Source organism: Curcuma longa, chromosome 12, assembly GCF_044706935.1.
Source record: "Curcuma longa cultivar G26 ecotype Majalengka, Jawa Barat chromosome 12, ITB_CL_G26_1.1, whole genome shotgun sequence".
In the NCBI taxonomy this organism is placed as follows: domain Eukaryota; kingdom Viridiplantae; phylum Streptophyta; class Magnoliopsida; order Zingiberales; family Zingiberaceae; genus Curcuma; species Curcuma longa.
In genome coordinates, this window is record NC_133872.1 from 8286166 (window position 1) to 8313516 (window position 27351).

General features: G+C 34.2%; 2 protein-coding genes across 2 annotated transcripts in view; both read left to right on the forward strand.

The window, feature by feature from the left end:
• The first annotated feature begins 1132 nt into the window (after positions 1–1132).
• Positions 1133–26052, forward strand: LOC141843636 (RNA pseudouridine synthase 6, chloroplastic-like). Its single transcript, XM_074731688.1, is given in 11 exon segments — positions 1133–2378; positions 2466–2567; positions 8899–9027; positions 10839–11093; positions 11250–11331; positions 17361–17476; positions 17559–17613; positions 20246–20357; positions 24212–24252; positions 24254–24382; positions 25631–26052. Coding segments are annotated over 11 exon segments (1362 nt in total). The 5' UTR covers positions 1133–2313; the 3' UTR covers positions 25907–26052.
• Positions 26053–26098: 46 nt separating this feature from the next.
• The window catches only part of LOC141842840 (RNA pseudouridine synthase 6, chloroplastic-like), an 11140-nt gene continuing 9887 nt past the window's right edge, over positions 26099–27351 (forward strand). Inside the window, exon 1 of the mRNA XM_074730832.1 lies at positions 26099–26125. Coding sequence (XP_074586933.1) covers positions 26099–26125 — 27 coding nt within the window. The remainder of the gene's footprint in view (positions 26126–27351) is intronic.

Here is a 27351-nt window from a genome sequence, read left to right on the forward strand (position 1 = left end):
TGGATTAAGGTGGATCGACCCACCTAGGCCTGTGGCCCGTGTGGGTTGGCTTGTGGCAGACTTGGATTGGCTTGCAGGTTGACAAAATTTATTTTTTTAATTTAAAATTAAAATTAAACTTGATGAAAAAAATCTGTCTAAATTATAATTCAAACTTAAAATTTTTAACTTGACCTGTTTATAAACAGTAATTCAAACTTAAAAAATTTTAATATTTTTTTAAATTTTTTTTTTTGAGAGGTCTCGTAGGTTATCCCTCCTAATCCGCAATCCACCTTGGATTGGATTGAATATTTTCTAATCTGGCAAGTTAGTGGATTGGTCCATTCTGCCTTGTCATATGACGAGTTTCTAATGGGTTAACTCACCCTATCATAGATTGACCCATTAGACAACTCTAAACACTACACATAAAATACTTTTATATCAAAATGTTATTTATTATTTTTATCAATATTACTTAAACTTGACTATATTATCTTAACATAATCAAAATCAATTCAAAACTATTATAACAACTTATTACATAACTACTATAATATTTTAACAGCTAAATAATAACTAGTACAATAGTACAGTGACTTTTATAATATAATTGGTGCAAAATATAGTGATTTTAATTAAATTTAAATAATCATTTAAGTAAAAAATATTAAATTCATCAATAAAAATATTTTAATATAATAATTTGATTAATTTAAATTAGTTTATTTTCAGCTATTATAACAGTTATTATTTAAGTCGAAGTGATATATTTTAACAAATTATAGTTATTATAATAATATTAAAATAATTTTTTAATAAATAAAAATATAATAAAATAGTGTTTTTAAAATTTATTTAAAAAAAAAAAAGAGCAGGAGGGGCGCTTATCAGAGTCACACAAAAGAAGGGTTCTTTATACTTTCAGATTCGACTTGACTCCCCTCGCCGACGCCGTCGCCGTCGCCATCGCCGTCGCCGACGCCGTCTCCGGTCGCCGTCGCCGACGCCGTCTCCGGTCGCCACGCCGTCGCCGTCTCCGACGCCATCGCCATCGCCGTCGCCGTCGTCTTCCATTGGTAGTCGTCTTCATCCCTTGTCAAAATGTCTACCTCTGCCTCAAATCGATCCCTCGCTCAAGTGTTTTGTTTTTGATTTGTGTTTTTTTTGCTTGCGCTTCCTCCTCTCTATGGTAAATAGATTTGTCAAACGTTGTCTTCTGATAATTTCTCCTGCCATACCTGAAGATTGGGTCACAAAACTGTTACTTTCTTTGTTTCTTTTATAGACGGATCTTGATTCTTTTGTTGTCAGTTAAAATAGGCTTATCTGCTCCTCCTCGTCTATCAATTTCCCTTGGGACACATGCGGCCTCTACACTTCTCCGATGCTATTTTCATTTCTTTCAAAGTTGCAGCTTTCTAGCCTTGTCTCGTGAAGTTTTTGGCTAGGAAGTTGAAAGATCAAAGCCATCAAACCTCGACAACTTAGTATTGCTCATGTTTTGTTCCATTGGAGTCCGGACACAGTTTTTTCTTTCTCTCTTCTTTATATTTTTTTTCTTTGAAATTGCTACTGCAATTTTCATTTATTTGACATTACTTAACTAAATTTCCTATTCCTTTAGGAAATAAATCTTGTTTACGCTAAATCATTGCCCAGAATCTCAGTATAGACTATGCTCCGAATGTTTTTGTTGCACACTGAACTGTATTGTTCTTTTCCATATTGGTGAATTTGTTGATTTTTGGTTCATCCAGAGCATTCTTTTTATTTCTTTCTTCATGAAAAATGTTCTTTTTTTTTGTTCATTTTTTGAATAGTCAGGCACTTGTATCACACTTGGTAATTCCTTGACATTCAATAGTCCATCTATGAGAAACCAAAACTAGGGGCAAAGAGAAGGCTTTTTTTTTTTTTTTTTATCTAGTTGACTTCTTCATGGCAAAATTGATTGTTGAACAACTGGTTTGAACATGTAGCAAATAGTGCCTTTGTTCTTATATTATCTGTTCCTCAATGTGAAGCTTCCTCTTGACTGGAAACTTTTAGACAAATCCCAAAGATCTATAATCAACATAAGTAAAAAAATTAGCATTAATGTGCTTACAATTATATATAATGAACTGCCTTTAATTGCTAGTGGTCATAATTGTATCATGATAGGTTAAAGAGTATTTTCAAATAATTTATTTTTGACACAATTAAGTTGTTGAGGATTACATCATGTATATGACTAATCTCTTTTATTTCAGGTGAATGAAGCATATTCTAACACCTCATATCAGAGCAGGTTGCAACCAAGAGCAACATTAGGCAAAATAGAAGAGAATGATTGCTTCCTCATATGGTTTCAATTTGATTCTTTCCAGCACATTGATCTCATCTATATGGAGGTCAAGTCGTTGTTGCAGAGCTCTACGTTCTCAAATAACTCTTGCTAGCTCACTCAATGCTGACTCTAATCACAAGTGCCATCACAGTCCTAGGGAGCAACGACGTTGGGTTTTGCAAAAGAAAACCTACATTACACAGTCCACATTAGTGAAGGCATCTACCACTGAAAGCGTCTGTTTAGCTGATGGGTAATGCTTTTCTCCCTATTTGGTAGCAAGTGGTTTTTAATTTTTTTTTGGTTAGCCGTCAGAGGATAATAAATGTGGTTGAACTCATCCATGATGATCTAGAACCTTCACCTTAAGAAGAGAAGAACCATAGAAATAGATCTAGGGTGGCAAATAATAAATGTAACCTTAGCCAGTTCAAATCATAGTAAGGTGTCATGATTATTTTGACTTTCAAGTATTATGAGCACCTGCTTTGAATATGTGATGCCAAAAGAGATGTTTGATGGCTCCTTTTGGGATCTGATATCAATATGGAATCAACAATGGTTAGAAATACATGAAGATTAGTAAGTTTAAAAAAACCTTAGAGAATTAAAAATTAATTATAAATGTGTTAGATCTCACTAGAAAATGAATGACATTAGTTGAATTTCAAGTTAAGAATGCAAATGGATGATATTATTTGAAATTTGGTAAACCCAATTAATATAACTTCTCACTAATTTCAACTTGAATCCTAGAAAACTCAGATGGTAGAAAGAAAGAGAAACTTAGTATCTCACTTGAATCTCTTATGTGATCAAAGCTTGACATAAATTGCTCACTTGAACCTCTCATATAACCAAAGTTTGAGACTTATCGCAAATTCAAGCATCACTTGTCAATCTTATGGCAACTTGCCAAACATGTGTTCTCCATCTCTCTCAATCACTGTGGATTTGGTAGGGTAAGATTATTGTCGACTAAAGTGAATACATTAATCTCTCTTGATTGTAGTAGCCTACAATTCTTCACTAAATAAAACTTGCTTCAAATGTAACTATCAAGTAATAATAAGATTTTATCAAAATAATTTAATAATGTAGTGCAATTTGGTTCTTCTATATTAATAAATATGATATTAGATTCATTATGTTATTATTTTTATTATTTATAGATATATAATTAATGAATCTGATCTATTATTTATTTATATCTAATAGATATATGATGGTTCGTGATATCGAGTGCAGAATTTACTATTTCGCATGTTGACCAGCACTAGATGGCACTGTGATGCAGTAGTGGTTTCACGACAGCCACGTTGAGGCCTCTGTGAGATTGAGGCTACTGTGACCCTGTGTCGACCGCATGGAAGCCTCTGTGAGGTCATGAGGCTGCTGTGATCTTGCAGCAGCCACACAAAGGTCTCCGCGTGGTCACAAGGCAACCTATTATTTTGCTTAGTTGATTTTTTCCTTTTTTCCTCTTTCATTTTTTAATTTTTTACAATTAATTCCTTTCTTTTCAGTAATTTCTTTCCCTTTCATCCATTTCTTTTTTTTTGGCTTCCTTTTAAGGATGAAGATGGAGACAAATTATTAAGAAAAGTATCTATGACAATCAAATATTAATAAAAGTATTTTTTAATTAATATAATTTTATATTTAAAAAGTACTGAAACAATATCGATATGACACGATATAGTACTAAAATTGTATCATTCTGTTCATAAACAGAAACTTCGACATAGCTTGAAATTTTAAACCTTGAGATATATCATGTAAAGTGTAATATGATTCTATTAAATAATGATATGATATTATTGATGTTAGCATAAATATCTTGTGCAATGATATGATACTATTAATATGATATTACTGATATTAGCATAAATATATTGTGCAATTAATCTATTTTATTATTAAGATTATGTATTATTAATAAATAATGATACATGCATCCTTAAAATATTAGAACATCTTTTGTAATACCATATATACAATAATTAAATTTTATCTCTTTTTGTCTTTTTGTTGCTGTTTTTTATTTCAACAATTCTACTGAACTTATGCAACCATTGCTTGGATTTGTTTGATCTGACATCAATACTAATATTGATTTTGACAAGTCCTTAGTCTTTAGTCGAAGTTGGAATGTCTCAACTACTAATGCTCATACCATATTTGTTCTCCATAAGAAAAGAAATTGTATTGACCATCATAAAATCCCCATTTGTCATGATCCAAATGCCTTCCAATCCTTATGAGTGAGGTGGAATTCGCTTGCCATCAAGACTATTCCGTTAACATCCTATGTGTCGGATATCAATCCATGTGACAAGACATCATAAGGTGCATTCATATGATATAACCCAAAGTTAAGTATTAATTATTAAACATGTGTAAGCAAGTAAAATATGCATGATTTCACAAGTGAAAGTGTCTAAAAATACTAAAAAAGGGTACATAAAAGAACTCGTAAAAAGTAAGTGACAAACCCTCACTGTGCAACAGATAATTTCTGAAAAGTCTAAGAATAGATTGTGCCCTAGAGCAACCTAAGGTCTTAGTTTGACACTTTGACACTTGCCTTAGCATATGCTGAGGAAAGACAAGAAAGGATGTTAGCTAGGGAAATAGCTAGTAGGAATGCGACATATGTCACGCATAATAGCAGGAAGATAAAAAAAATTGTAGAATATGTATGAAAGCTAGCAAGGTAAAGTGTCTGGTATTGTCTTTTTAAGCTAAAAACATTATTTAATAGTTGTAGAACATATTTTAATATTTTTTATAGCAATCTCGAGTGGCTTTTTGAGTTTCCCTTTGCTCTCTAAAGACAAGCTACTTTGTGTATATGCTCATCATGAGTGCAACTACTCCATCCAAAGAAGCTACACACAGATGATTAGTTGAGTGCCATATACAGATAAAATCAAGTACATTGACTAAGTGGGCTGGGGAGGGGTTGATAAGCAGATAGCATTTAATATTTTTATTTTCAGTTAGAATGTAAGATGTGTGTATGAAATAATAGCACTAGTATCAAAATTGATATTGTATCATAAGCACGATAATGAATCTAAGATAGCTAGGTATATAGCATGAATTATAGAGTTATAATAAGTGATTTAAGCAAACAATATGCAAAAAATTGAACTTATATCTAGCATGATGCATATGATTAAGGGAAAATAATATGGAATACAAAGGTTGATGAAGCAACTCCAAGTAGATAAGTTAGAAAATGGTACATTCTCCATCAATTAGGGTTTCTAATTGAGGTTCACTATCATCTCCAAATCCACCTTACACTCTACTCATTAACAAGAGGTTGATCTACCCTTCAAACATTTTCAATGACAATGTCAAAAATCTAAGTCAAGAAGTTTGATGTTGCTTTAGTGATGAATCACAATGCTTAAATAGGTACCATAATAATTACAAATAGCAAGATAGACTCCCAAACTTTGTTGTGTATTTCTAGATAGTACGAAACATAACAAGATAGTATTTGACGATGAAGGGGAAGGCAAATCAAGGTGAGATCAATGCTGGTGGAAGAAGAAGCACAATAAACATAACTAAGAGGAGATAGATCAAAGGTTAATGAAGCAACATCAAGTAGATAAGAGTAAATAAGTTCAAAACTGGTACATTTTCCATCAATTAGGATTCCTAATGGAGGTTCACTATCATCTCCAAATCGACCTTCAAACCATTTCAAAGACAATATCCAAAAGCTAAGTCAAGAAGTTTATTGTTGCTTTAGTGATAAGTCACAATGATTAAATAGGTATCATAATAATTACAAATAGCAAGTATAGACTTCCAAACTTTGTCGTGTATTTCTAGATAGGATAAAACATTGCTCGGACCATTGGTGCTGATGCCGGGATGCTGTTCGGAGGCATCGTCCAGGTCCGGTGACCCCTCCGGAGGCATCGCGCGGGTCCGATGCCACCTGTGGAGGTGTCGTGTGGCCATGTGTGCCCTGGTTGGTCACGCGTAATAGTGGATTGATTTTTTTTTTAAACTTAGGTTTAATAATAACATAGGTTAATAATTTTAATCAACTCTTAGTTATAGTTGGGATAATTTAAATAGACTTAATTAAAGTCTCATAAAATTATCTTATTATTTTTTTAAAAAATATTTTATATTTTATTTTTAAATATTTAGATTAAATTTTTTATTTTTAGTTAACATACTTTATATTTAAAAATGCCGAAATTATACCAACATGGCACGATACGGTATTGAAATTGTATCGTTCTAGTCAGAGATCGAAACCTCAGCATGACTCGATATTTTAAATCTTGGTTGGTTTAACTTGGGTTCAACCGCAACTTGAACAATTAGACTTCAAATCAAGTTAAATTGGAATTATATGAAAGATGGCTCAAAATTCTAATTTCACAAGGTCTGAAATTTCACAAGATCTTAAATTCCACTGCCAGATCCTCCTTTAATTATTGTAATGTTTAAGACAACAATAAAAAGTTATAATAAATACAAATAAGTATCCATAAAATATTTAAACAAATATTAATTATTAATTATTAAATGTACAAAGATTGGGAAAATACAATCATAGTACTAAATTAATAATATTAAGCATGCAATATATTAAACAAGGATAGAGAACTTATTTCTAACATGTGACAATTAATTTAAACAACTAATAAAGCATGATGTACATGTACAAAGGAAGTATTATAAGAGCCACTATAATTAGGAATTACATAGAGCATAATTCCATAAATCAATCTACTCTTAGGTCACCATGACAACACCTTACAGATCCATAAGTAGAGATAAAAATCCTACATCTTTTTGTTTTTGATTTGCTGTCAAAACCCAATTATTTCTCAAATAATATGCACTACTGCTGCTGTAAAACTAAAAAGAAATAGGACAATTTCATGGTAAAAAAAGGGGGGGGGGGGGGGGGGTGCAGGGAGGGATAAGTCTGGGGGCTCATGGATTCTATGATATGCAGCTTGCTCTAACTTCAATACACACATGGATACAATTGCTTGCAATTTCTGCACTTTTCTAGTGCGGGGAAAGGGTGCTGACTCCTACTCCTAATAGAGGTCAAGCAAATTAGCTCCACTAGTTGTTGCAAATTAAGAAAGGCTCAGTAAAGGTCACGGGTTTTGTTTTTGTTGATTTGCATCACAAGAGGAAAGCTTGATTTGCATCACAAGAGGAAAGCTTGTGTAACATGGAGATAAGGCTCAAGATTAGGAAACGAAATAATAAAAAATTTCTAGCATTGTGGAGTTGGATGCGAGTGAGAAGTTTGCAAACTAGGTGAAGTCTTGATTTGTATTAGGCAATTTTGGATTGTGATCTTTGTAGAGGGAGGACATTGTTGATCAAATCCTTTCTATTATGAAGGCATGGACGTTGTGACTAGGTCTCCCTCTCTCTTACAGGACAAAATCTAGGGTAGGGTGAGGAGTGCAATCTTGTGGGAGGGAAAGGGGAGGTAGTAGGTAAGTGAGTTAAGGGAAATGAGTTAATGGGTTTGGGTTCAGATCAGGGATAACTCAAATGACAAAATCCCATCAACATGTACCATATCTATCAACATAGTGCTCGAGGTCACTATACATATTGGGGCTCATGTTACTCTAGTTTCTTTTCAAGCGGACAAGTATGGCATGCACCAGGTGACTTCTCCAACAAAGAAGATTTGGATCAAAGTCTTGCATCGTAGATGACATCCACTTTGGGGAATGGCATGGTGTTGGGTGGATAGGGTTAGGGCTGAAATGAATTGGCTGAGATTAATGATTAAGCTTATTTGTTTAGCAACAATTTTATTAAAGCTTGGTTATTAATAAAGTTGTTTAGCTCAGGTCGTGGTTGAGCTTTCAATGAGCTCAATTGGCAAAATAGTCGTCCTTATAATTTAGTTAAACATCTAATATGTAAAAAATATTATTACTCAGATTTTTTGAAATTCCAAACCAATAAACAAATAATATTATAAACACACTCTAATATTATATTCTTTAGGTAAAACTAAATGAACAAAATCATAATAAAACCTTAGACAAATTTGTAAATTTTATTCAAAAACTGTTTATAAGTTTTTTGGATGAGTTAAGCTCACCAATGTTCAAGTTTCTTTTTGTTTTATATACTGCTTTATATCGAACCTCTTATAGAGTCAAATATTGATCATATTCATGAACATTATATCCATTTACAACGCTATTGGTGAGCTAGCAATTTGCTGAAATTCCAACTCTGCACAACTAATTTGTGTAAGAGAAGGATCAGAATACGAGGAAGTGGTGTAGGAAGGAGATTTTAGTCCATGACAGTTTTGTCTAGTGTTGGTTTCAATTTTGGTCACAGGCTAAAATATTTAATCCTTTGTTACTGTTATATGTTGCAATGAAAATCTATATTCTATATATGCTGCTTTAGAAAATCTAATTTGTTCTAATACTTTCAAGATTTAGTTTACACTTTGTAGTCCAATGTTATGAGTCATTTTTATGTTTGTATAAACAAACTTGAATCTACTAATGATATCTATCTACTTACAATACACTGTTTTGGTTCAGGTATCCAGAGTATAGTCGATTGCTTCCATGCCCATCACGCAATCAGTTTCCAAGAATTGAGCACCTTGTGGTTTTAGAAGGAGGATTTATTCTTGATTATATATCTAAAGCATTGAATCTTCCTCCTCTGTAAGTATATTTTTTTATCTTGTTAACAGTGAGTCTATATATATAATTTTTATGTCCATATATATTTATTATATCATATAATTGACAGCTAATTGTCCTTGCTCTTGATATGTTGCAAAAAAGGCTTCTCAAGCAATCAAAATGAGGAACAAAGTCAACATGTCCATTATTCCCTGCTGGCTATGATATCATTGCTATATAAATTTGGTCCACTTTCGGTAGCTCAACTTTTCAGGATATGAAACTCTGGTCTGATTTAATATGATACCATAGCTAGGTTATGATTCTAAAATCCTTCATTTGCTCTTTCTTGGGCATTTCTTTGGGTTTTCTCCTGATTCTTGTTCTTGGATTTTGTCCAAGTTTAATCCATCTTGATTTGATGTGAAATAATAACTGTGAGATACACAATTAAATTAACTTCTAATGAGTGATTTTTGAAACATATTTTGGTTCACGAGATAGATAAGTATCATTCACCTAGATTAAATAATGGAGAAACTTGTTGAAACATAACATGCCTAAAAATAAATTAGAAGGATTTGCACTTGAAGTCATTTGCGTTTGCCCTAATTTATTAAGGGCCTTTAATATTATTATGTCATTGATAAACTCTAATAGATCAATTAGATTGTTTTTTATTACAATAAATCTTTTCTTTGTTATCCCTTAATTTTTCACTTTGATGGATTCAACTCTTCAACTATAGTATCTATTGGTCACCTTTGAATATGTTCATATCATCACAAATTTTTCTATCATTTTATCATCTATTGGAGATACATTGAACTTGAATATTAGTACTTGCCAGACATGATTTGAAGTGGCAATCAATATCTATTGGCACAATTTAGCTGGATTATTCTAACTGTAAACTGATACTATTCCGAAACAGACTTATATCACTTGTCATCCTTGTCAACATGATTTCAGTCATAATCATAAGACATAGTCTATATCATTTGGTATTCTGGAATTAGCCAAGAAATAAAGATTCTCGTTCAATGACTCATCTTATCTTTTGATTGTGCTTGACAAAAACGAGAGGAGTTGAAATACTATAAAGAGAGGTGAGTGGAAGCACCAATTTCAACATCAACAACAACAAAAACAACAAAGAGGAGTGTCAAATTAAAAAAAAATCAATTTGTATCCATATCCTATATCTAGGCCATTCCTATTAGAGTTCTAATGTGTCACTCCAACTCTCACTGAGATATTTAAGGACTTACGAAGAAATTAATTCTAATACTAGATATCATGGGGAATTATTTAGTTTAGATCTTGGAAAATTATGAGGTTGATCTCGTTAAAATTCTACAAAAATCTTTGCTCCCATCTTGTTAGGTATGAGGATTCTAATACCTAAACCACCCCTTATTTTGGTATCCCTAATATATAATTATTATCTATTATTTGTTATATTTTCTTTAACTTGTTATTCAAATTTTGTAAATTGATTTAAAAAGCTTCTGTATGCTCAAATTTGAAAATAAATAATCTACATGAAATAAGATTCTAGAATTAAAACTCTTGACACAAATGTGCTTTGAAGTATGTCGATGTGTGCCAAATATTGGCATGAGATGGTATTGAAATCATATCACTCTCATGAAATATGGAAATGGTATCTAACGATATTTTAAATCTTGGCAGATTCTACATAATCTACTTAGATATTTTAGATAAATCCCATTACTCAATTTCATGATATTGCTACGATGTTTTCACAGCAATTATAGAAGAATTTGGGTGTCAGATTTTCTTCTGTCTTCTAGATGATGATAAACTATACAATTTCATGTATGAAGGTTCGTTGCAGATCTTGTCCATTTTGGAGCTGTGCATTATGCATTGGTGTGCCCAAAGCCACCTCCAACCGCCACTCCCGAGCAATTTCAAATCTACAAAGAAGTAACAAACCCTTCAGTATTGAAGAAGAGATCATCAATCAAAGGGAAAACTGTGAGAGAAGCACAAAAAACATTTAGAGTTACTGATGCAAATCAGTTTGTTGAAGCAGGAACCTACTTGCGTGTGCATGTACACCCAAAACGCTTCCCTAGGTGACTCTTTAAGTATACCTTTCACTGTACTGATATCCAGTTTTGTAGGATATAGTGTTTTTGCCAATAATATCATACACCAAATGATGATGTATATTCCAATTTTTCTTTGTAATTGTTGATCTGCATTTTTGAATCACATTGAAATGCAATCAGGTGCTATGAAATTGATTGGAATTCGAGAATAATCGCAGTTACTGATACATATGTCATCCTTGACAAACCTGCTGCAACTTCAGTATGTAATCTCTTTTCTTTCAGCACCCTATTGATATTTAATGATCCATCTAGAATACATGTATAGCAGCTTCCTTACTGTTAGCTCCTTATTTCGATGTAAGCTGGTCATATATAAAAATATAGATCTAGAATATAACACCAAATGTACAATTCTTACTAACACCTCCCTTGTTTTTGATGAATGGGCGGGTTTAATACTTGAGCTCTTCCTTTACCATATTTATTAAAGTAAATGATATTCCATTAAGTTTTGGGACAGCCAATATTGGAAAATATTAGTCGTCTAAGAAATGGAAGTTTATCTTTATGATAATAGCTAGCATTGTTAATTAGACACAAACAAGAATGTTAGTGCGAATTTTGACACTTGTGGCTAAGGGAATTGAAATTTATTGATTGACCTAAAAACCTATGGTTGTGCTCAAGCCATCCATAGAAAGGCAAGATTATTCCCACTACAAATGACTGACACCTTTTTGCTGAGTTTCCATGAGATTTCACAAGAAAGTAGAAAGTAGAATGCTCTTAACCAAGCAGATACATGATGCTATTGAATTTGATGGAAGTATTAATGATCCGTGGGACTTAGAAGCATTGGAGGAAGCCAATTAGATGTTGCACAATGAAGAGGGAAGAATGACATGATAAAAAGGATTAGGGCCCAGACATTTGCTTTGAAAGTGAAAATGAATTCATTAAGGAATGAAAAATTTGAAAATGTCTGAAAGAGAGAGGAGGCATGTTGTGGAGTACAAACGTATGAAGAGAAAAAATTGGGGTGGGGCTAGGGTGGAGTTAGATTATAAAGGAGTAAGGAGATTACGGAGGAGGCAATTGATTGTAGGCTCAGTGCGCAATTGGCATCAACACAAGCAATTACTGATGAGGCACAATTGCAAGTAGAGAAGCTCGGTGGTGCATGAGCAGGTGGCATTGGTGAGGGGTGTCATGGTCTCTCAACTCAAACAAATGGTAGCGCTAGTAAGATTTGTCGCTACTAGCATGCGACAAGAAGTCATCAAACATGTTGATTGTGCATGGCAGGAAGTTCACTATTTACTATGGTGCAGAGTGTTACGGATGAGCTGTGGCTCAATAAAAAAGGGACAATAAAAGTAGGACAAAGTAGTTTTACATTTAATATCAAGTGAGACAGAATAATGAATTAGTTTTATGATAGAATATCTCTACACATGTATATAGAGAGATACAATAAAGTATGCTATGTCACAATAATTAATAAAGTAAACTAGTGGAGAAACTTGTAAGTTCGTCTTGCATAGAGCATAGCATAGGGCGAGCCAGTCTAGGATAGTTGGACAAATACACCTATGATGATTATGACTCTATAAACTACTAAATGTACAAAAATAGTGTTGTCTAACAGGTAAGGTCCCATTAATTCCTCTCTTTTCTTTCTTACTGATTTCCTCAATTTACTATATGAAATAAAGGAGCGATCTAAGTGGGGCAAGTCACATCCATGTTGAGTTTAAACATTAACGCTAATGTATTTCATTGTGATTGAAATAAAAAAAATGCACATTGTCACTTTGTGACATGTACCATCGGCCATCAATTTATGTTTGCATGCTTTATATTTTTGACATAGCAGTTCATTTTGAATTTTGGTATAGATTTTATGATTTCCAAGTTTCTAGTTAGTTGAGTTTATTAGTAATGGGCTTATTGGTTTTGATAAATGAATAGATATGTTTTGTTGCAATAATTATATAAATCATGCAAAATTATGTTTTTACTTTCAGATGCATGATCTAGATAAGTTTTTGTTGTGAAAATTATGTTAGTCTAACAAAATTTTGTTTTTCTCATTTTGATACATGATATTTCATTTGTTTTCATTGGGTATATTGTGATACAACTTTTCTTTCTTTTTATGGATGATCTTTCCTAGGGCATGGCCTATTTATGGTTTATGTAATTATGTTTTAAAAAAGTTTAATGACAATAGAATGTGAACTATATTACAATTTATGTTATTTGAGTCCATACTTTTAATAATAAAAATGGAAAATTTAAAAGGTTGCTATGGAATTAATTGTAAATATCATTTATAACAAGGTTTTAGCCTTGCTTTGATAAATAATGAGCATAGTTTGATGGGACTACCATAGAGAAGAAACATAATAATTTTCTTATTAACTTTAAGATATGAGAGCTATTGTGATACTTGTGTGTATCTCACCTATTTCTACACGAGCAAACTTCTCTTCTAGCTCTCTTGTATGACCCCCCTTGCAACCAACCCTATGTGGTGCACACTCATGATCTGTTGCCAAACTTGACTTGTTCATGTGCAACCTCCACAGGTGTGATTGTTTGCTTGTAAGCTCCATGTGTAATTTCCATTTGTGCATTTAGCAATTACTTCTTGCTTTGTGCAGACTTTTTCCGAGCAACCTTTATATGATTTTGAGAGCCCCATTAGCACAAGCATGAACAACAATTTGACGAGGCAGTGAGCAACAAGCTCCAATTTAACTCGCCTCTTCTTTGGATAGTCATCAATATCTGGATTTATTTTGGCAGTGAACTACCAACTACCTATCTCTCTTATACCGTCAAACAATAATTTTGTTGTTGATTGGTGAATTTTTGATAGGCCTTCTCAATTTAAAATGTTGGACCTCTCAGCTACCTCCACTAGCCCTCTTAGCCATTTTTTTTCCTCTATCAATTATCGCCAAGAAATTGATGGGCTAAGGCTCATTGGAATCTTATCACCTAGATCTGAGCTAGAGGTTCAATTTTTTTGAGTGGACCTATTGCTCTAGTTAAGGGTTAATAACTATGCTTGAAATCCACTCTGTTCACAGCTTATGCCTCCCACCTCTTATAAGTCCTCTTGATGTTGTCCCTACACCTTTAGATTTCAATCAGAAAAATTTAAAAATTAAAACTTTTGATCTACTAATTTTTATGTTTTCAATTATAAAATTTAGTTTAACTGAGCCATATCAAATTAGATAAGTTTTTAATTATTATTCTAGAGAATATTTAAAGAATAGGTCTAACTATGACTTAATCATGGAAATAAATATATCCCTACAATCTATTAGGGAAACAATGGTTCTAAGTGGTCAGGTTCGACCATCTTGTTTTGTTATGTTTGCCAAAGAGATTAAGTTAGATTTGATCTATGCTGCTTATATGTGCATTAAATGTGTAGGGACTTGAAGTAGATCATATGGACCTCACAAAGCTTAGTGACTGAAAGTGGTCGAGTTGTTTTGCACTTAATGACTTGGAGGCTTACAACAAGTTTTGGGGCTCGAGGAGCTTGTATGGCACTCTAGGGCAAAGAACATTGAGTAGTTGTTGTAGATGTTATTGTTTATTGTGCTCAATACGAGGTGGACTCGATAGGCGAGCGAAGAAGGATAACACGTAGACCAAGCTTAGGAAGCTTGGTGCATGTAACGACCGCCCTTCTTAACATCAAGGCGATCCGTTACTTATTTGCTAAAATCTACTATAAATTTAAAATTTCTTTCTATGTAATAATTGAGTAAACACATGCTCCCAAATGGGTAATATAATGCATAGAACTACCATAGTTGTTAACATTCGAACGTGCGGAAAATAAACAATTTATAAAAACTAGTCTTTAACATTCTTAATGATGCAAGTTCCCGAGGCTCTTTATTCTAAGTTCCACCACAGCACACACTTCACATCGTCCCTGCCGCCTCCGCTACTCTTGTTTTCCTTTGCCCTTATCTGCAGTATAAGGAAAATAAAACTATAAGCATAAAGCTTAGTAAGTACCATCCTACTCACAAAACGATGCATAATTTAAAATCATGGTTTTGAAAAATATGAAAGGAATTATCTTCATGCATGCTTATCATTTATTGCTACTGAAACATATAAGCTAGATAAATATCATGGCATACGCATCATAACAAGCATATGAACTAAAATCATAACTGAACTAAACATGATCTTAAAACTACTTTCACTTCAAGTTAGTAATGCCCTTTTGAAAACTTATACATATAGTAAGTGAAAATAGTAATCATCCTTCTGTGGGCCCGGCATTGTGCTACTTATGCGCGCATCCCTAAATAGATCCGAGGTAGCAAATCCCGAACCCATTAGGGTACTACTAGGCGATCTCGGGCCTAGGGGCGATCTCGGAGCCCACCCATGGACGAACTCGGGTCCAAGCACATGCCATAAACAAAAGTAAAATACTTTCTTACTAGTTCTTTTTCTTTAACCTTGCCGATACTAGGCGATCTCGGGCCTAGGGGCGATCTCGGAGCCCACCCATGGACGAACTCGAGTCCATAATTACTGAGGCAAGGTAAATTATTTTCAACAACATTCTGTAAGAGAAACTAATCTCCGCATACATACACAAACGGAACTACTTATACTGCAGGTGAGAGGTACTTACCTTTTGTGCTAATTTCCTTACAATTCTTCCGTTAGAGAAGAAGATCTTCTCGGCGATCTTCCTATATCTACGCGTTCTTATCGCGGAGAGGAGCGTCGTTGTAGAAGAAGTTCTCCGGAAACCTTCCTTGTGATCCTAGGGGACGGACTCCTCGTTCTTCGAGTTTGAGGCACCGAGAGGGAGGAGAAAAGAGGGTGACGGCGTTCTGGACGAGAGGTGAGGGAAGGGTTTTCGAAGATAATCAAAACCCTCTCCTAAGCCTCCTATTTATATTAAGTGATTCCTAGACCTAACTCGCCGATAAATAAAATTCGGTTCCTTCTTTTTCGGAACAGATCTGTTGGCCTTTTGGTTATTGGAGATATTTTAAGAGTTGTAGATTCCTTTAGGTTGCGGGTTCAAATCTCGCCTTGGACACTTTCTTCCTATTTATTTTTTTTTCCGCTAATCCAAAAATTCCAGAAAAATAGTCTAAAATTCTAGAAAAATCATAGAATATTTCTAAACTAATTTTCGAGAATTTTTGGGAAATCCCACCTCGAACTTAAGTAATTCCAAGACCTAATCTCGCCTGTAAATAAAATTCAGTTCCTTTTTATTTGGAACAAACTTGTTGGGCTCCATTGGTTATTGGAGATATTTTAGGAGCTATAACTTCCTATAGGTTACGGGTTCAAATCCCTTCTTGGACATTTTCTTCCTATTTATTTTTGCTATTTTCGCTAATCCAAAAATTCTAGAAAAATATTCTAAAATTCTAGAAAAATCATAGAATATTTCTAAAATTATTTTTAAGAATTTTCGGACGTTACAATGTGTTAACATTGTATTGTTTTACTCTTAGGTTTCTGCTTCATACAATACTTGACATGATCGACTAGACTCACACATGAGCACTCACGAACATCTAACACTTGAATTGTAGGGTTTCAACTATTCATCTATCCATCTCTAGCCAGGCTCGAGTCTTATTCGGATTGGCGCGTGCCGCTATTACATTGATTCTAATACAAACTTGGTAAACAAATAGTTAGCTCCTCTAATGTAATCTAACTTGGTCGTATTCTCTAAAATTATTTATTCCCTTTTAAATAATAATTAAAGTTAATTTCCTGTAGCTCAATGAAAGCAAGTTTTACAACATATTAAACATAAAATCACCTAAATTGAAGAGCAATGATGGATTTAGCGAACTATAAGATGATGAGAAGAGGAAGAGAAAGACGAAGAAAAAAGGAAGGAAAATACCTAATTGCTCAGTCATCCTTTTTAGACATCATCAGAGTTGATACCCTTCCAAGTGCTGAAACAAATACATGCATGATTTGTATTGCGTGACTAATTGAAATACGTAATTTTTCCTCATGACAACATGGTTTCGGTTTCTATATAAGTGGAATGGCACATTTTGTCCGCATCAACCAATGCAAAATGAGGTTTAAATCATGAATTTTTCTGTCAGCACAATAAGGTAACATAATTGGATATGTGCAGTATCTCTTCCATGTAACTCATCCATTTGAAATTCGTATCCAAATTTATTGTTTGTTATTGTTGCTTATATACTTGGTTGAGCTATTAAACTAAGGTCAATTCTGTTATAGGTAGGAGGGACAGCAGATAACATTGAAGAATGCTGTGCAACTTTTGCTTCTCGTGCCTTAGGCTTTGATGCTCCACTGAGGACCACCCATCAAATAGACAATTGTACCGAAGGCTGGTTAGCTTTTTCTTAAACTCAAAATATGTTCTTTCATATAAGTGCATTAATGTTTAATCAAATGAAATTGCTGTTTTTGCAGTGTTGTATTGGCTAGAACAAAAGATTTCTGCTCAGAATTTCACAGCTTGATTAGGGTTTGTCTTTAAACACATCACCTTCTATCTGTCTATGGATATACTCTTACCTTATGCTATTCAACAACACATCTATATTGCTAATGCATTGGAGATTATAAAGTTATTTAATTTAAATTAGGAATTAATTTTTAAAATTTTATATTTTATAAAAATTTTTTTTGGTACATCCTTTAACTTGGGGGAATAAATTAATTCAAACAATTTTTGATTTGGTAATTATCTTATAGTATATTTTTTCCAAGTTTGATCATGTGAACTTAGCTATAACATTATTCTTTTCATAGAATATTTTAGTTTTTAATTTTTGGAGTTAGAACATTTAAAAGGGATCCAATTTCCGATGTTAATTGAGCTTTATAATTATTATTAGCCCCAAGACGATCTTCACGGTCTGGACATGGTTTAAAACTCATAACAACCTCATGACAAATTCTTTGATATTTGCAAAACAAGTTCAATCAAATGCACAAAACACAATTCACAAAATTACATTAATAGTGTAGTGGCAAGGTGCTCAATGGGTTACTCAAGCACCCACAGTTCGAATCCCAACTATGACGCACTGCGGGACATTTTCCTCTAGTGGGATGAAAGATTTGGGATGTTGGCTGTTGGGTGAGAAGCCACGTGCGCTTTTAGATTTGCTTGGTGGGTGGTCTGTGGGGTAGGATTGTCCACCTCCAAGATTAATCGGATCGCAAGAGCTGGACACCTGGATTATAAAAAAAATACATTAATAAACACCACCATAATGATAAAACTAACATTTACTGTAAAAGACCAACATAAAAGTGTTCATATACTGTGGAACATAAGTAAAACATAACATCAAGTCCAACAAGATGACTTAGAGTTCCACTACAAAAGCACGATAAAGCAAAAAGAATCCACGAGTTAAATCCTAAAAATGCACGAAGTGTGCTCGGAATGAGCCCTAGTAAATTTGAAACTCCCATCAAATGATACTCTCATCAAGGATTTAAATACCCTCTTCTTGAAATGCTGAAGTGGCAAGATAAGGAGGTCAACAGGGAACACTGAGTAGAGCAAGTAAAAATGCTGAAATGTACAGACTAATGTAATAAACAATATAATAAATTCCAAAATTGTGCTCTAATGTAATAGTGTATCTGCATTAAATGTAATAATATTATGCAAGGATATAAACCTCTACTAAGGTACTAAAATCAACTTAGTTTTGACCCATTCATTAGTGTTACTCCTGCACTCTCCTAACAAAGAGTGGGACCTCATGCTTGTGCCATACAAAAATGTAACTTCCGGGGTAGTTTGAGCTCATCCTTGCTACCATAGCCAACGAATGGACAAGAAGAGAAATTGGTATATATATATTTGCTAATGCTTCACATCATCTATGTGTTTGGATAGGTGTGATGGATAACCAGACAGCTAAAGGGGGTGAATAGAGGTTGTATTTGCAATTAAGAATTAATACTACTCTTGCTATAGGCTTAACAAGGTCATACAAATATCATTAGTGGCGGAAATAAGAAACATAAAGAATTGCATACATAAATGCTAACACGACATAAGCACTTCGGAACCTTCTTCCTCCACAACCTATAACTCGTTGATGAGTCACTCCTAAAAATCTCTCCTTTGGAGATAGAGAAACCTTTTATGACAAAAACATAGTATGAAGATTAAGAGGAAGGCTAAAGGGTACATGGAAATGCTCTCTATTTTGCTTATCTTCAAACATCCACCTTACTCCTCTTTATATAGCCTTCAAACTCTTCTGCAACTCTACTCCAAAGGTGGAATCCCCCACCCCAGCGGCCCCACAAGCCTTCAAACTCTTGATGCTTCACTTGTTGGTTTGCTGGCTGATTAGCCTAAGATGACTCCTTAGTCGACTTAGCTAACTGTTGGACTGGAAGTCTGACTACAATCATTATAATGATAAGTCTCGCATAACCTATATTGAAAATAAGCCACAACATCTGTGGGTTTGCCATTGCTTTGTCAAGCTTTGGAAAATAAGCATATGCAAATCCTGATTACAGTGTAATTATTCGAGCTGCTTGAATGCTGCAGTGGAGCTAGCTAGCTGCCATAAGAGGAATTAACACTATATGAAGCATTTCTTTTAAAACATAATTTTTATCTAATCCAAATGTTGAAGTGAGTAGCGTTTTGGATGTTGTTTCTGCTCACTGGGCAGTTAAACAACTTGTTTGGGATGTCAAGTATGGGGAGGATGCTTTGACGGAGTGGACCTGTATTAGAAGGCCCTTTATCAGGGGGCTAAGTATGTTTTAGAGGCTGATTTTGAGGTTTCAGTGTTAGATGTTGAACGTTCTAATGGTTTGGTGGATCTTATTATAGTGAACTAGTTGATCGCTGGCTCTTGCTTAAAGAAAAATTGCGAGGGAAAAAGGAGGGTGCATAATTGGGTGGTTTAGTGTGATTCTGCATTTCAAATCAATGATTATAAGTTTACATTGTTACTGGAATACTGATTTCTGATCAGAATTGTAGGGGCAGCTCATAGCCTCATACAAAAAATTTAAAACCATGCAATTGTCTGGTATAGCATGTATTGTCTCAGTATGCCTTGCTTATTGTGATTTTTCTAAATTCTTATAAATTCTGATAATAAATGTAGGAAAAACAGGTCAGAAAGTTATATCTTGCTCTTGCTGCGGCACCTGTACCCATTGGAATAATTACACACTACATGCGTCCCACCAATGTCGCTCCAAGATTAGTTTCCAAAGGTAATATTAGAACCTAAGCATTTAACAATGGCATCAAATATAGATTGCTATGTTTAGTAACTTGTGTACAATATATTGTCTTTAGTATTACATATTGTTTGTTACATGCAATATTGTCTTTCAGACAAGGTTTGCAACCTTAATGGTTGTATATTGATGGAAATAAATTTAAAAAATGATGATAAATCCTAGTCAGTCTCATGGACTCAATCCCTGGGGGTGGCCGGCTCGGTCCCACGGAAGTTTCCCACCGACCACCAGGGTAAATCGGGAAGCGCATACGACGGCCAATCCGGATGCCCAGCATCCTTTGATTGTGTTCTCCATTTGGAGGAAAATTCCTGCAAATACGCCGTAGCTGGGGATCGAACCGCGGGTCCCTAGGTCACAACCCGGATGTCCTACCGTTGCACCATTGCCCTGGGGACAAAAATGATAAATCCAGTCAGTCTCATGGACTCAATCCCTGGGGGTGGCCGGCCCGGTCCCACGGAAGTTTCCCACCGACCACCAGGGTAAATCGGGAAGCGCATACGGCGGCCAATCCAGATGCCCAGTATCCTTTGATTGCGTTCCCCATTTGGAAGAAAATTCTTGCAAATACGCCGTAGCTGGGGAAAGTCACAACCCGGATGTCCTACCGTTGCACCATTCTGAAAGTTCAATAATCATAATGTACAGACCGTCCAGGAAAATGAACAGAAAAGAAGAAAATTTTGAATTGATTCTAGTTAGACTAGTATTTTACAATATTGAAACCAGGGTCTTTTAGTTTGGTCCATCCCAATTTCTATGAAGACCAAGTGATGATTCCAAATAAAGTTTATCTGCATTTTGTAAACAAATTATCAAGTCTGTTGAGATGAAATCCTCATATGATTAAGTAATTACATCATATGACATATAGGATCCAAGCCTTACTATGCCTAAGCTAGTTAGCCATGCAAGGCTAATAGCCAAACTTATAACTATTTGGATCCTTAAGGTATGGATATTGGTAAATCACATAATGTGGCATTCTAATTTGTCTTTCATGTCTTGCTTGTCACCTAAAATGGTAAATCACCTTGATCATGTGGCTTGGTAAAGATATCAACAATTTGTTCGTGAAAGTGGAGTGACAAACTGACCTAAATAACTCTAAGGAAATTGATATTTAATTTTGATGTATTTATTGCACTTATAGCATATTAGACAATATAACTACTATATTATTAGCAATCATACTTATTGGTTTGAACTTGTAGACCCAAAGTCATCAAGTAGTCTTTTTCTATATTGTTGGTGTGTGTGTGATCAGATGACCGGTTAGGTAGAAGGGGGTGAATACTATTCGTGCCTACAAATAAAAAAGCAACCTACTCTTGCTGCAATCTCAGTAGGGTTACAACAAAACATTAGCAGTGGAAAATAAAAAAAGCATAAGCATGTATACCACAGTGACTAGTTTTTAATGTGATTCCGTAGCCCTCAGGCTCCTAGTCCATGACCTATGATCCATTTGGCGGATTACTCTTAGAATTTTCTATTTTTTTCCTCTTTGGTCAAATGTTGTAGTTGGAGAAATCATCCAAGGGTAGCACAAGAGGCTTACAACAAAATTCTAGGATTTTACAAGAAAGCACAAAATAATGACAATGTTGTTGTTTGAAGATATAAACTAATTGTATATATGATTTGTGGCCTATGGAACCCTTAATTTAGGCTCCTCCATGAATTGCTTTGTTAACATGATTTCATTGACTAGACACTCATTAGTTGATTGATTTGCACCTCTTTAATCGTTATCTAATCCAATGAAGGTAGTTTGTTGATATTGTCTTACTGTAGCATCAAGCGACTGATAATCACCATCGATTGGTGTTGGTTAACTCAAATTGTTTCCCTTGAACCATGATTAGTGTTGACTGCTTCGTTTGGGGTTTATCGGTTGGGTGCCCATAGACATCAATCAATTGCTCATAGCGACTGACTTAATCACCAATTAATTGGTCAACATTTCCAATCGGTTGACATGTTGACTACATTCATTTAATGATTAAGTTCGCCTAGATTGAAAACTCCCCTCACCCCATGACTACACATCACTCCACTAGCAACTCACACGAAGTCTTATCGTGCCTTGAGTCTTTTCTTGTCAAGTTACTCGCATTTCAGATGCACTTTGCTCTCGGCTCACTCAATATCCCATCCTTTATCTTCACTTATGTAATTCATCTCCTTGGTAACAACGCTCTATGCTCTGTCTCTCTCGGTCCTTGGTAACAACGCTCTATGCTCTGTCTCTCTCGGATGTCCTATATCATTTTTTTTTCTAAACTCTACATACCTTGAGCCATCAAACACTCCATGTATTTTGTCTAGGTCTTGCACAATTTCACACACGTATCAAATACAATGATAAACCTACCTTAAACTTTTTCAATAATTGTGACCTTATTAAGGCTAATTAAAAGGACTAAATGTTCAGATTTTCAACATTAATTATCTTGCTTAAAACTAATTTGACTGACATATTGGACCTTGATTCAATGGGATTCAATGCGGAAAATGCGGTCAAACGGACCAATCCATAATGGGGTGGGTCAACCCATCAAAAATCCATCATATGGCGAGGCGGGACGGGCCGACTTGCCATCTTGGCGGGCTAAGACATCTTCAACCAAACCCAATTCAAGACCGGTTGTGGGTTATGCGGGTCAACCCATGGGCTTATTAAAAAATTAAAAATATATATAAGGTTGAAACTTTTACATTTGGATTGCAGATTAGGTGGGTTAAGGCCACGAGTCCATCAAAAAATAAAAAAATATATGTAGAAAATGTTGAAAATTTAAGTTTGATTGTGGATTAGGTGGGTTAAGCTGACGAGCCTATTATTTTCCACTTTTATTTTAAATTTTAGAAAAAAAATAAGTTTCTCAAAATCCACAGGCTGACCCACGTAGATCGTTGGCCCAGGCAAGCCAACGCACGTAGGCCTACCTTAAAATGGATTGATAAAATATAAACCAACCCACTTAAATTATTTGATGGGTGGACCAATCCAACGGGCTTAATCCAAATTGACGGTTCTAAATGCAATTCTTTATAGTTAGTCATGTTTACAATTATGCCTCATTTATAATATGTATTAATATCATTAAATTTAATAAAATATGAAAATTATCATTTCTAAAATGTGATGAGCCAATACTAGATAAGGTTGTGCCAATGGGTTGTAGCGTGCTATGCATGAGTCCATATCGATTGTGCTTATGCTAGGCTTAAATAGGGATGGCCCTTGAAAATCTAATAATAAAAATTTATTAAAATGCAGTTATGCACAAAAAATGAAAAATAAAAAGTTAATAATATTCTAAATTTTCAATTATTTCAAGGATAAAAAGGATAATATAAAAAAACATATTAAAAAATCATAAAAATGGAATTGGACCATGGTAGGCTCACAATGTCACACGCTTGAACCTTACCATGTGACACAACTTGACTTTGTATTGGCTTGAGCACGACATGTGGGTCGAGAGACGAACACTTGGCATGGACATGTAGGTTTCCAAGCCTCCCAGTGTTACGTATGGCCCATTCTATGTCAAGCTAGTTCAGGAGCTTGGATTGGTTGACCTTTCAACTTCTGAGGCTATATAGATCATAATATATCAGAAACATTCATCAATATCAATTAACAAATTACATGCATCAATGTTATTGACTAAGCTGCTTTTAGAGATCATGGAGATATTAAAATAGCTATTAAATAGTGAGCTAGATACGTATGTTCATATTCTTATCATCAAATTTTGTCTTCATAAGTATCTTGCTTTACTACTACATGATAATTTCCACTTTTGCAGATCCCATTGGTGGATGGCATCTGTGCCAACTAGAAGTTCTGGGAGTGTAGGGAGGTTCCATGGCCAGCTAATGAAGTATTTAAAAATCACAAAGTTGAAGATTGTGGGTGGCCCTCCAAGGGAGTTGCCTATGAGTGTACAATTAATCTCTTGACCGGAAAAACTCATCAGGTATTTCTATTTGTTTTTGCTCTTCTCATAAAAACTCATTAGGTATTTCTATTAGTGGCTAATCATGTAGTTTTCTTAGCATTTAATTTACTTGTTATTTAATAGAAGCTTTGGGTCGCTTAATTTGTAGTTTGTTTTGCTAAGTCTTTTATCCCTAAATAGGAAGTCCCATGGTTTGAAATCTCGTACAATGTCGGGCGAAATGGTTGAAATGTATCATTCCGGTAAATCATCGAAATTCAATATCACTTGATGTCAAAATTCAAAATCTTAAATGTCGTAGTTTCGATCTCTGACTAGAAAAATACGAGTATCGTATCGACTCTCCAATACATGGTGTTGGTAACATATTAGAGGTAAAAAAGAAAAAGATGAAGTAAAAGAAGGAGACATTGTCTGTATTGAGTAATATTGAGTTTGGTAATTTAGTGAGAATGATATATTTTGATTGATTTTCTCGACATGGTACAAGATTTAAAATTATGCTCGGTACAAACAATGTCTTCTTATTTTTTATCTTCTTCAATTCTAATCCATTATCGGCATCATGCATCGAAACATCGGCACAATATCGAAACAATATCGTTCTAATCAAGGACCGAAATTTTAATACAGCTCGACATTTTAAATCTTAGGGACGAGTAACTTCGATGCCTCTAATAGAAACCTCTCAAGATTGACTTAAGATATACACTTGATGTGTAAGCCTATTACTATCACTGCTATTGGTTGATAGTGGTACAAACAGGAACCTTTGTAAGAGATAAATGCAGAATATGAATTATACTAGACTAGTGTTATGTAATCAAAAAGTAATATCAGCAGAAACGAAGACATCTTCTATACCCCATGAGAAAGAAAGTAACAAAATTGCATCAAATTGATGGCACGAACAATCGGTAAACAGAGCACACATGAAAAAAAAATCACAAAATAATACAATTATGTATAGAATTTGGTTGGGTTGAACAAAACAAGGCTCATATGCTATACCATGTACTATGTCAAGAAGCATGTAAAAGACAATGCTTTCATAGGCAAATAATGGAACTAGATCAAATCGGAGCTTTTCATTTACTGGGAAATCATATGAACTTATGCATGTGACTCCAATTTGTCATTACTGTTTGTCATGTATGCTACTGGCGTAGTTATGGTCTCGGTTATGAAAACCTTGTGTTTTGCAACGTGAATGCAATCATGCTCTCAGTTATGTCATAGCATTCAATAACTGTTTGTGTAATGCAGATTCGAGCGCAGTTTGCTGCTATTGGTGGACCTATTATTGGAGATTCAATGTACACACCATCTGCCATGGCTAGAATGGCTAATCCTTTGGTCGACCCATTCGGAGGCAGTTGTAAGGAATATGAAAGTGAGGACGATAAAATGGCAGCTATAGAAGAATGGATTGCACAGCATGGGAAAGAACCAAATGCAGCTGTTGGTCTCCAAGCCTCACACATCTCATGGAACAATGCTAATTGCTCTTACGAGGCTGGTGATCCATGGTGGAGATCATAGCAACACAAAAAAAAACTTCCACAATAAGATATGCTAGAATCATGTTTTTCCATGATTGAGATGATCTGAGCACATAAGAATAGGTAAAAGTCACAATGGCTTTGTTGCCTTTTGACATTTTTTATTAGTAAATGTAAACATTTATATAAAAACAAACATGTATGATGAATAGAGCGGTGAAAGAGTCAAGCTATGTGGTGTTCAAGTTTGTTTGATAAGGTAATTAAGTTAAGTCAAATCAAGTGTAGAATGAACCAAACCGTTGAAATAATTGTTAAGTTTGATTTTGTTTCTTTTTTGAGCTTGAGTTTGGTTCAATGCTTAATTTGAGTTTGATTCGTTTAGATATTATCGAGCACTCAATTCAAATTTATTTGATTGTTTGAAAATTTTACATTTTAAACTTGTTTGGTTGATTTGGAGTTTGATAATATAAATTTATTTGTTCATTTTAAAAATTTCTTTGTTTATTTAGTATGTTAAGAGTTTTATTGATAAATATGATTTTTATGAATGTTATTCACATTGTTCACATATATTTTTATGGATATTGTTTATGAATATTATTCACGAATATTATTTATAAATATTAACGAGTTGAATATATGTGTTTAAGCTTGTTTGTATAGTTTAACGAGTTGTTTAAGTTTGTTCATTTAATTTATCGTGTATACTAAATGAATATAAATAAATTTTTATCAAGTCAAATATCAAATTTGTTAATAAATGTTTGGCTCATTTACTACCCTAATGATGATTGAGCTAACTTAGAGTCATATTATCACAAAAAAGGGAAAAGACCCACTCAATGAGAGTCAAATAACCTTTGCTTAACAATAATTTAGGACTTAGGGTATAACAAAAATAAAATTTTATACATTTATGTTTGTATTTTATGTATGCTTGTTTTGCTTTGATGTCCAACATAAGAGCGTTTGTATCTAATAAGTCAATGCAATCCTTCTAGCTTTGTTTTGCCATGATGTACCTTGCACTTCATTTTTTGGCTATTTGCGAGCATTTTTCAATGTCGTCGTATGCCTTCTAATCGCATCTTTTAGATGTGTCTATTTGTGGCTACTGAATTAATTCACATTCGAAGAAGAGGTGTTCATCCATTTTCACAAACCAAATCTTGTTTTCAGTAAGCAACTAGTCTTTTACACCCAGCCATAGTATGAATGTACGCTTGGAACTAGTTGGGGCTCCATCTCTTCCATACAAGGATTTTTGCTACCTTTAGAGCTACTAAAAACACTCCATGTCTTTCGTATTGGCAAAGTGTTTAATGGTTTACTCAAGTATTCAAGATTTGAATCTCAATTATGATAAATTGCAAACATTTCCCTTCAATGAGACGAAAGATTTGAGACTTTTGTTTACATTTTGAAATATATGGAAAACAAGAAATATTTTTATGATCTTTCATAATATTTGTTAAAATT